General features: G+C 41.3%; 1 protein-coding gene across 2 annotated transcripts in view; it reads left to right on the top strand.

Moving 5' to 3' along the window:
* Window positions 1-76: 76 nt before the first annotated feature.
* Window positions 77-10922, top strand: part of VEZT (vezatin, adherens junctions transmembrane protein) — an 81320-nt gene continuing 70474 nt past the window's right edge. The window contains exon 1 of one of the 2 annotated variants that reach the window (XM_010857998.1): window positions 77-195. In XM_010857998.1, coding sequence (XP_010856300.1) covers window positions 160-195 — 36 coding nt within the window. In that variant the 5' untranslated portion in view covers window positions 77-159. The remainder of the gene's footprint in view (window positions 196-10922) is intronic. The other variant, XM_010857999.1, reaches the window with a different exon arrangement.

The following is a 10922-nucleotide window of genomic DNA, read 5'->3' as shown; positions in this document are numbered from 1 at the left end:
CTCCAATGAGCGGGCTTTAAAAAGGGGCGTGAGCTACAAGGCATGATGGGAATTGTAGTTTTCTGCACACAAGGACTGGCAGAGGCAGACGCTTGGGTGCAGCCTGTTCTCCCGCCTTCATTTCCCATCGTGCTGAGGCGGGTGGCATGGCGGAGAAGGATGACACCGGATTTTGACGAAGAGGTGGTTTTTGAGGTAAGGGGAAAATGGCGGTGCGTGTGAGTTGCCTTTGTTTGAGAAGGACGAGGGAGAAGGCGAGAGGCCGATCGAGGGAGCGACGGATCGGGTGACGCTCCTGCCGGTCTTGGTCACCGAATCTCGTCGATTTCCGGGCCTACTGTTGGCCGCTGCCTGACAGGTGTAGCCCAAGGCGCCCTTGCCTCGCCCAGTCTCTGCCTTGGGTCCTCCCAGAATTCCCAGCCTGGCCGGTGAACGCGAGCCCAGCTTGTTCCTTCCCGGGTGATGGATACGCCTTGGCTGGGTGTGGGGGTGGGGTAACTGCTCCTGGTTGGGGCGGGGCCCAGTCGTGGATTTTGGATACTCGCCCATACGATTTAGCCTCCCCCTTTTTCGTCCTTGATTTTTTGGGGTCAATATCAAGAAGTGCCCGAGGTCACCGTTCACTGTCGAGGCGTGGCTCTTCGAGTGGAGGCAGCAGGTGCTGGTTTTCTAACGTGGTTTAAGATCTGTGTGTGGGACCTCCTGTGGGTGATTAGGGCCGGGGCGTCTCAGCGTCTAATTCTTTTGTCCTTTGCTGTTGCTCTAGGTGTAGCTGTTTCTTCTGTTTCGAGGCTTTGGTGAGAGTGCTTTTGTGTGGGGACTATTTTAAGACGTTCTCTGCCATCTTGAATGAAAAAAAAAAATTCTAGTGTTTCTGTTGCCGTTTATCTATCAGACACAGGCGCAAACCCACACCTCTGTATAAGGCATGTGTATGAATGCTTTACCAAAGTCCATTCATCCAACTTGCTTTTAAGAAATTTAAGAAAAGAAACAGCTCATTCTTTACAAAAAGAAGCTAGACAATAAATAGTGCAGAATGGTATATGTTGAAATATATGCAAACTGTCATTGGAGGATTGGTTTGGAAACTGCCGTCTGTACTCGGAGACGCTACACCCAGTAAGTGGATATTGGAGGTGGGTCTTGAACTGTAAGTCTGTTTAGAAAGGTGGAAGGGAGAAAATGCATTCTGAAGAACGAGAACAAAGTATGCCAAGCTTGGGAGGTGTGAAGGTATCTGGTGCAGATTTTTCCAGGACTTGAGTGTGAACTGTCACTATGTGAAGCGGTCTGATGGGGCTAGAATGGAGAAGTAGTGAAAGATAGGGCTCTTTTACCAAAAGGAAGTGTCTTGATTTGAGGAGGTCAGTAGGGAATACAAGTGCCTGAGTTTGAGATATGAGAGAAGACCGAATTGAATAATGGCTTGGACAGATACTGCTAAGGTAAAATTGAGGAAACAAGTTACAAGATTGCATGTGGGACATGAAAGAGAGACAGAAATCTATGTTACTTAGATTGCTAGAGAAAAGGGACTGGGTGGATTTTTTTTTTTTTTTTTTTTTAACCCTTTTATGTGGTTAGATATCTGAATAATAATAATGCGTGCTCATTTCTACAGCATTTCATTGTAGAAAACAAGCCACAAAATTAAATCACTCGTTATCCTTTCACCCACAGATGGCCACTGTTAACATTATAGTATGTATTCTTGCCAACTTTTTCTATGCAAATGTATGTTTGATTTTTTTTTAACAGAAAAGTATACCACATAGAATTGTATATGTATTTTTCACTGAGTGTTTTCTTATCATTACTCTTTGAAAACAACATAATATCCAATATGTATATGTATCATAATCATTTTCCCATTCTTGGATAGTTACATTGTTTCAAAATGCCGTTATAGTCAACACTGGCATAAGTCCATTTTTAATTGCATCTCTGATTTTTCCTTAGAATAATTTCTAGAAAGGAAACTCGTGGGTCAAAAGATACATTTTTCAAGACTTTTACGGAAAGGTTATACTATTTCAAGTTTCTGTTAGGAATAAGAGTATTATTTTCACCAAATCCTCAGCAGCAACCTTATTAATTTCCTTTAGTCTTTGCTAATTTGATAGGGAATCGAGCATTCTGCTGTTCTAATTTACATTTTTTGAATTTACTAGAAACATTTTTATTTCTTTCTTGAGCATTTCTTTTTGTATTTTTTTCCCCCGTTTTCCTGTTGGATGTTAGATTCTTAACTGATTTGCATACATTTTTCATAAGTCACTTAAACCTATTTTACTTGTACAAATTTATTTATTTATTTTGTGGCAGAACCAGGGGGCCTTGTGGGATCTTAGTTCCCTGACCAGGGATCAAACCCTGCAGTGGAAGCACAGGATCTTAACCACTGGACTTTGTGGGAAGTCCCTAGAAATGTTTTTTGTTGTTTAGTTTATTTGCTTTTTGTCATATACATTAATTTTTATTGCAGCATAATGTTCATAAGTGCACAAATCGTAAATGTGCAGACTGATCAGTTTTCACATGTTGAATACACCCATGCAGCCAGGACCTGTGTTAAGAAACTGAACATCACCAGCACACCAGAAGCTCCCTCTTACTCTCTTCCAGCCACTTCTCTCCACCCCCAAAATAACCACTCTTCAGACTTATAATCATTAATTTAGATCCCTTTTGACGTTTTTTATAGTGTACACACTGTGCAAGTTCCATTTGTATATGCTCTTTTTTGTCTGACTTTGCTTTCTGATTTTGTCTGTTATATTCATCCATATGGTCATGTAAGGATTTTTTATTTCTCCATAGTATTGCATGTGAACGTATAACCAGTTTTTAATCTACTCTACTATTAATGGTCTTTGGGTGATTTCTAGTTTGAAACTATTATGAATAGTGCTAATGTGAACATTTCAGTATATATATCTTACTGAACATGTTTCTGTTGGGTATATACTTAGAAGAGGAATCACTGAGTCATAGGAAATACATGCGTTCACCTTGTGTGGATATTGCCGAACATTATTCCAACGTGGTGGTGCCAATTTGTACTCTTAACCAGCAGTGTAGAAGAGGTCCAGTTGCTCCCCTCACTGACACTTGTTAATTTCCGTCTTTTTACCATTCTAATGTGTATACTGGTATCTCCTCTTGGCTTTAATTTGCATTTCCCTGATAAGGAAAGGGAGAGGGTTTTTTTTAATGTTTAAGGACCAGTTGTACATTCACTTTGTGAAGCCAATTCAAATTTGTTGCATATTTTTATTTTGGGTTATCTCTTGATACCAATTTGAAGGATTTCCCTACACATACTGAATGTAAGTCTTTTGGTGGATATATGTACCTCAACTGTCTCAGGTCTGTGGAACTCTCTTAATAGTGTCTTTCAATGAACAGAAGCTCTTAATTTTATTATAATCGAAGTAAATCTTTTTATTTTATGGTTAGTGCCTTTAAAGAAATATTTGCCTGCTCTAAGGTCACAGAGCTTTATTTTAACCTTGTGCTTCTAGATCTACCATCCATATGGAACTGATTTTTGTGTGGTATCAAGTAAAGGTCAACATATTTTTTCCCCACATGGATGTCTATTTAACCTGGCATTTTCTGAACAGACCATTGTTTCTTTGATGAACTTCAATGTTGCCCTTGTCATAAATCAGGATACCTTGTGTGTGTGGCTTTGTTTTTGGATGTTCCCTTTTCCACTAATTTGATCGTTCTTGTGCCTATACCACATTATTGTAATTACTATAACTTTTATAATAGTTCTTAGTATCTGATAGAATAATACCCATCAGTTTTATTTTCCTTCAAGATTGCTTTGTCTATTCTTAGCCCTTTGTCTTTCTGAATGAATTTTAGAGTCAGCTTGTCATTTTCACTTTAGAAAAAGGAAACTGCAAAGATTGATTGAAATTGCTTTGAATCTCTGGATTAATTTGGGGAGAACTGACATCTTTACATTATTGAATCTTCCAATCCACGAGCATTTTTATTGCTTGCCTTCTAAATGAGTGAAGCAACTTCCCATCACTTTGTGCTCTAGGACAGATTTACAAACTGGGACAACAGGGGAAGAGAAATAATTTTTCCTCTACCCTTTGAGTTCTTGGCTGAGATTCCTGTAATAACAGATAGATTAACTAGAGGAAAAAAAAAAACAAAACAAAAAAATGTTAACATTGTTATGAAACGAAATTCATCTAGAGTAAATTTAAAAGATCTTATAGACTTTGTTCACCAATTTATGTATTGGGCAGCATCCCATCTAGCAGACAGAAAGGAGTTCCTGAATCTGTTAAAAAAAAAAAAGAGAGAGAGAGACTTTTATAGGCAGAGGAAGTGGGTCAAGGAAGTTAGGCTAGTAAAGAGGAGATTGGTTGTATCAAGGTCACATTCTTTTAGGGAGTGGCAGGGGTCTGTCAGGCAGATTACCTCACTGATGCTGATTGACTGGCTTAAGATTGTATTTCTGTTACTGAACAAACAAGTTCCTGTGCCCAACTTGGACTTACTAGTCCAAACACCAAAACACTGAAGTCTGGAGCAGAGAAAGATTTATTGCAGGGTCATGCAAGGAGAACAGGTGACTTGTGCCCCCAAAATCCTAACTCCTGGAAGGGTTTCACAAAGCATCTTTAAAGGCCAGATTGGGGGAGGAGCATCCCAAGATGTCTGATCTGGTCACTCAGAATTCTCTGATTGATTGATGTTGAGGTAATAACCCCTCATTAATGGTTAATGAGGGCCATTAACATTATCAGGTCTTAGGTACCAATAGGTTTGGGGGCTACAGGCTCATGATCATCAGGTAGTTAATTTCTTCCATTTGGTGGTAGTTTTTTAGCATCTAAAAAACTCAGGAAATATGCAGGATATACTTGCTATTTCTGATAGGAGCTACAACAGAGAATATTGGGAGAGGAGCTCTGTCCCAAGAAGGCCCCATAGGGTCCTCTTTGGTTACATTTCTGGAAGAGGCCAAAAATGTAAGTCTTGGTTTGGAAAGTGGATCTTAGCATAAGTGACTCCATTTGGGGCGTGTTGTCTTGTTCCTAACAACATGCATACCCACGTATATACATGGGAGATAGTGTTTTGTTTTTTTTTTAAAAAAAAAATGGAACTAGATGATAGTTAAAGCAGTAAAAACGTATTTTATTCAGGACTACTGCAATAGAGGAAAGAGACCTCAGTATAGAACTGGATTCTATTGCAAATACATGAATAAGTGGAAATTTAATTACTAAGAGGAAATCTTGGATTTAGAGGGGTTTTGGCTAAACCAGTATACCAGGATTCTTGCTGAATACAAGCCAGGGTGGTCTTTTCCTTTGTTACTGCAAGCCAAATGCTGAGAAACTGAAGTTTGCCGTAGAAGAGAGTTTACTCACAAAGCAGCCAAGGGAAAACAAGCAGAAAATCCACCCTCCTGAAGGTGGGGTATTTATGGAATAAAGAAGCAAGGTGATCTTAGTTGCAAGGAAAGGTGATTGGAGGTACAGGAAGAGTGAGGTAGTCAGTGTTCTTTGCAGTCTTATCTAGGTTACATGCTTCTTCCAAGGGTGCATGTTGAAAGATGGAAGCACTTAGCATGATTCTGGAGGTGGAGGTTTTGGCCCTCTGACGTCAAAGGGACGTTCATCCAACACCTGCGTGGGTCCAGTCTTACGGCCCTTGATCTCAACCAGTCTTAGCCAGCTCTGACTGAACAAAAGCTGACTCTTAAGTTCCTAAAAATCAGCTTAAGCCCCTGCCTCCAGTACTATAGCAAGCCATATATCAGAGGTATTTTCTGTGGGTGGTTAAGGAATCTTGTGGTATATTACCTAGGCTCTATGAAGCTTGGGGTGCATGCAATTAAAGAGAGGGAAAAAAACTAAAGCAAGCTCACCAGTGAAGGCAATCTATAAGCAGAGGGGTTTTAACAAGCTGTTCCTTTATCTGTTCTTTAAGACAAGCTCAAGAATTTCTATTAGTCACCAGCTTCTGACCCTGTGGGGCTTGATTTCACCTGGAGGGATGGTAGAAGATGAGGAACCCATGAGGAAGATTGAGGGTGATCTGTTGTGGAGGATGAGAGACCCTTGCTAAACTGACATAGCAGGGTTTTGTTAAAACCAGACTTTGCAAAGAAGTGTGTAGAAGAATTTTCAGGAGCCTGACTAAAGTTGGGTTAAGGAAAGAATCTTTGTCAGGGGAAGGTTGTAACACTCCAAGATGTCTTAGATGATTCAGGCTTATGTACCATCTATGTGGGACCAGGGAAAGGATGTAGGCCTCTTGTGTAAGTGTGCTAAGTCTCTTCAGTCATGTCTGACTCTTTGCGACCCCAAGTACTGTAGCCCACCAGGCTCCTCTATCCATGTGACTCTCCAGGCAAGAATACTGGAGGGGGGTACCACGCCCTCTTCCAGGGGATCTTCCCAACCCAAGGATCGAACCCGTGTCTCTATGTCTCCTGCATTGGCAGGTGGGTTCTTTACCACTTGTGCCACCTGGGAAGCCCCATGTATACCTCTTAGGGGAGAGTAAATATTTACTTTGCAAAGATAAATGGGTCCTTAGAAGAGCAGATGGGAGATATGACAAAGTTTGTCTGGGTGTATCCTCCTTTCCTGTGATGAGTCAATCTTCCTGGTTGATGAAACTCCCAAGTAGGAGATATATGACAATTGAGTTTCTTTTGAAAGATGTGTCTTTAGATCTGAACTAAGGGGAGAGTTCAGAGAAAGCATTTCTCATTTGCTGTTTTTCAAGTGCGTACAGCTCAAGATAACCAGTATGCCCCAGTGACATAATTTTGGAGTAACATATTTTGCTACCTTTCAGGAAGGATCTGTTCCTCGAGGCCATAGCTAAATTGACCCTTAAACTGTCTAGACCTTTGCTGAGGGTGCACAGAACAGATGTAGTCTAGTGGTTCCTTTTCTTTTATGGTTAATGCTCAGTTCTAGTTTTCTGTTTCAGGGGATACTTTGATAGTCTTTTTTTATTCTGAAAGGGAGTATAATACAGTTGTCAAAGGAGTAGAATCTTGAGTTGGATGACCTAGGAGATCTTATCTCCAAGATATATTAATTAGTGTGACTTTGAGCAGTTTACTCCTCTTTGTGTCTGTTTTCTCGATATTAAGTAGAAGTAACAGTATCAATCGGAGAAGGCAATGGCACCCCACTCCAGTACTCTTGCCTGGAAAATCCCATGGATGGAGGAGCCTAGTAGGCTGCAGTCCATGGGGTCGCTAAGAGTCGGACACGACTGAGCAACTTCACTTTCACTTTTCACTTTCATGCCTTGGAGAAGGAAATGGCAACCCACTCCAGTGTTCTTGCCTGGAGAATCCCAGGGATGGGGGAGCCTGGTGGGCCACCGTCTGTGGGGTCACACAGAGTCGGACACGACTGAAGCGACTTAGCAGCAGCAGCAGCAACAGTATCAATCTCATAGAGCAGTTATGAGTCATTAAATGACTCAATGTAAGTGAAGTACTTAGATGAGTACCTGGCACATTATAAGCATTCTGTAAACGTTAGCTTCCCTGATAGCTCAGATGGTAAAGAATCAGCCTGCAATGCAGGAGACCCCAGTTCGATTCCTGGGTTGGGAAGATCCTCTGGAGAAGGGATGGGTTACCCATTCCAGTATTCCTGGGCTTCCCTTGTGGCTCAGCTGGTAAAGAATCCTCCTGCAATGCAGGAGACCTGGGTTCAATCCCTGGTGTTGTGAACATCCCCTGGAGAAGGGAAAGGCTACCCACTCCAGTATTTTGGTCTGGAGAATTCCATGGACTGTGTAGTCCATGGGGTCACAAAGAGTCAGACGCAACTGAGTGACTTTCACTTTCAAACTTTAGCTACTATTAAATTTTTCCTGAAAAAAAATTCATGTTGGTTTTCAGAATTACTGGTATTGTGTGTTTCTTGAGTTAAAGACTTGAGTACTAAAAAATAATTTGTAAGGTTATAAATGTCCCTGGGTGCTGTACTGGCTGTATTTCATGAGTTTTGAAATATAGTTTGTCTCATAATTTTGTAATTTCCTTAGTGATTTGTTCTTAAACCCCAACTTAACACCTAGGTGTATGGGTAAGGGATTGATGGTGGTAGTGATGACTTTTCTCCATTCAGCTGGTGAGAATTCTATATAGCTAATTCCATTTAGGCTCAGCCAATTTAGTTAATTCAGGCTGCTGTAACACTCAGATTGGGTAGCTTATAAACAACAAAAATTTACTTCTCACAGTTCTAGAGGCTGGGAAATCCAAGATTAGGGTACCAGTGTGGTTGAGTTCTAATGAGAACCCACTTCCTTGGTTCATAAATGACTGTCTTTTCCCCTGTGGGCAGCAGAAGGGGTGAGGGAACTCTCTGGGATCTCTTTTATAAGGGCACTAATTCTATTCTTGAGTGCTCTAACCACATGACTTAAGCACCTCTCAAAGCCTCGCCTCCAAATACTGCTACATTGGAGATAGGTTTCAACATTGAATTTGGGGAGAACACAAACATTCAGATATAGCAAGAGGATAGAAGACAGAACACTGGAGAGATCCTATATTTCTAGTTCCCTTCTAGCAGGGCTGCCATTTGGTAGTGATTGTGTTCCTGTACTTAAAGCCACAAGTCTTTTGGGGGACTTCTTTAACTTCATCTCTTACAGGGCTTCAGTGTGACCCTGCTGCTTTCCTTTGACCTTTAGGCCCAAGGAAATTAATAACTTACTGCTGTTGCCACTCCGTGGATGCTTTACTATCCCCTCTTGGCTGCCTCAGCCCTTCTTGAAAAGTGAAAGTGAAAGTGAAGTCCCTCAGTCATGTCCGACTCTTTGTGATCCCATGGACTGTAGTCTACCAGGCTTCTCTGTCCATGGGATTTTCAAGGCAAGAGGACTGGATTGGGTTGCCATTTCCTTCTCCAGGGGATTTTCCTGACCCAGGGATCGAACCCAGGTCTCCTGCATTGCAGGCAGATGCTTTACTCTCTGAGCCAGCCCTTCTTAGGGCTATGTAAATAATGGTCATTTCATTACTCTTTTCAGTTATCCCTTTTGAGTGTGCCGTCTGCTTCTTGTAAAATCGTCCTGCAAGAAGACTTTCTTGGTTAACCTACTTTGTAGCCCTTGTTCCGTTCTCTAGGATTAACTCTTATCCACTGTCATCCACAGCCTTTGGTTTTGCCTTCTGAGAACTTATTCCTTATCTCTTAGCACTCCTTAGCTTCATAGGAAATGGGTATTAAAGTATGCTTTACTTGCAGGCTGCATACCTTTCACAGCCTGATTCCTGATATGGGTTTAAGAGTTGCTGTAGAGGTTGAATAAATATGAGGTTTTGCAGGATTTTGGTTTCCCTAGCAGTATCAGTTCAATTCAGTTCAGTTGCTCAGTCGTGTCCGACTCTTTTCGACCCCATGAACCACAGCACGCCAGGCCTCCATGTCCATCACCAACTCCCGGAGTTCACTCAAGCTCACGTCCATCGAGTCAGTGATGCCATCCAGCCATCTCATCCTCTGTCATCCCATTCTCCTGCCCCCAATCCCTCCCAGCATCAGAGTCTTTTCCAATGAGTCAACTCTTCGCATGAGGTGGCCAAAGTACTGGAGTTTCAGCTTTAGCATCAGTCCTTCCAAAGAACACCCAGGGCTGATCTCCTTTAGAATGGCAGTATAGTTCCCTGAAATGTGGTAGATTTTCAGTTTGTTAGCTTCTAGACAGTTTTATACACAAGTAACCACAGTTAGAGAGCTCATTTGGGCCTAACTCTTACATCTGAAATCTATAGAGTATTTACTGGTTCTGTTTTGGATCTTTTCTCCTCATTCAACTTCATGGCATTACCTACAATAAGAGGCCTGGTTGAAAAGGTGTCACCTTTAATTAGATCCTAACAGCTGGGCTGGTTCCCACTAATAGCTTATGGTGAACAATGTCAGATTTGTGATCTCCAGAGAAGACTTAGCTTTGGGATCAGGGATCAGGCTTGATCACTCAGAGCTTTTGTGTGGCAGAAGTTTTACTACAATGAGAAAGGACAGAGAAAGCTTCTGACATAGACATCAGAAGAGGGTGGAGAGTGCCCCCTCACTAGTCTTATCAAGGCCTTATATACTTATACCAGACCCACTCCCACAACCTGTCTTAATATAACAAGATTAGTCAGAAGATTCTTGTTAAGGAGAAACATGTCCTTGAGCAAGATACATTGTTGTTATATAATTATTAGTACAGAGCTTAAGAAAAAACATAGCCTTGAGCAAGATGGAGAAGCTCTATACAGTCAGCAAAAACAAGACCTGGAGCTGACTGTGGCTCAGATCATGAACTCCTTATTGCCAAATTCAGACTTAATATGAAGAAAGTGGGGAAAACCACTAGACCACACAGGTATGACCTAAATCAAATCTCTAACTATTATACAGTAGAAGTGAGAAATAGATTTAAGGGACTAGATCTGATAGAGTGCCTGATGAACTATGGTTGGAGGTTCCTGACATTGTACAGGAGACAGGGATCAAGACAGGGAGCAAGAAAAAGAAATGCAAAAAAGCAAAATGGTTGTCTGAGGATGTCTTACAAATAGCTGTGAGAAGAAGAGAAGTGAAAGGCAAAGGAGAAAAGGAAGGATGTACCCATTTGAATGCAGAGTTCCAAAGAATAGCAAGGAGAGATAAGAAACCCTTCCTCAGTGATCAGTGCAAAGAAATAGAGGAAAACAATAGAATAGGAAAGACTAGAGATCTCTTCAAGAAAATTAGAGATACCAAGGGAACATTTCATGCAAAGATGGGCTCAATAAAGGACAGAAATTGTATGGACCTAATAGAAGCAGAAGATATTAAGAAGAGGTGGCAAGAATACACAAAAGAACTATACAAAAAGGATCTTCATAACCCAGCTAATCA

The sequence above is a fragment of the Bison bison genome, unplaced genomic scaffold, assembly GCF_000754665.1.
Source record: "Bison bison bison isolate TAMUID 2011002044 unplaced genomic scaffold, Bison_UMD1.0 scf7180017864383, whole genome shotgun sequence".
Lineage (NCBI taxonomy): Eukaryota > Metazoa > Chordata > Mammalia > Artiodactyla > Bovidae > Bison > Bison bison.
This window is presented reverse-complemented; position numbering and strand designations above follow the sequence as displayed.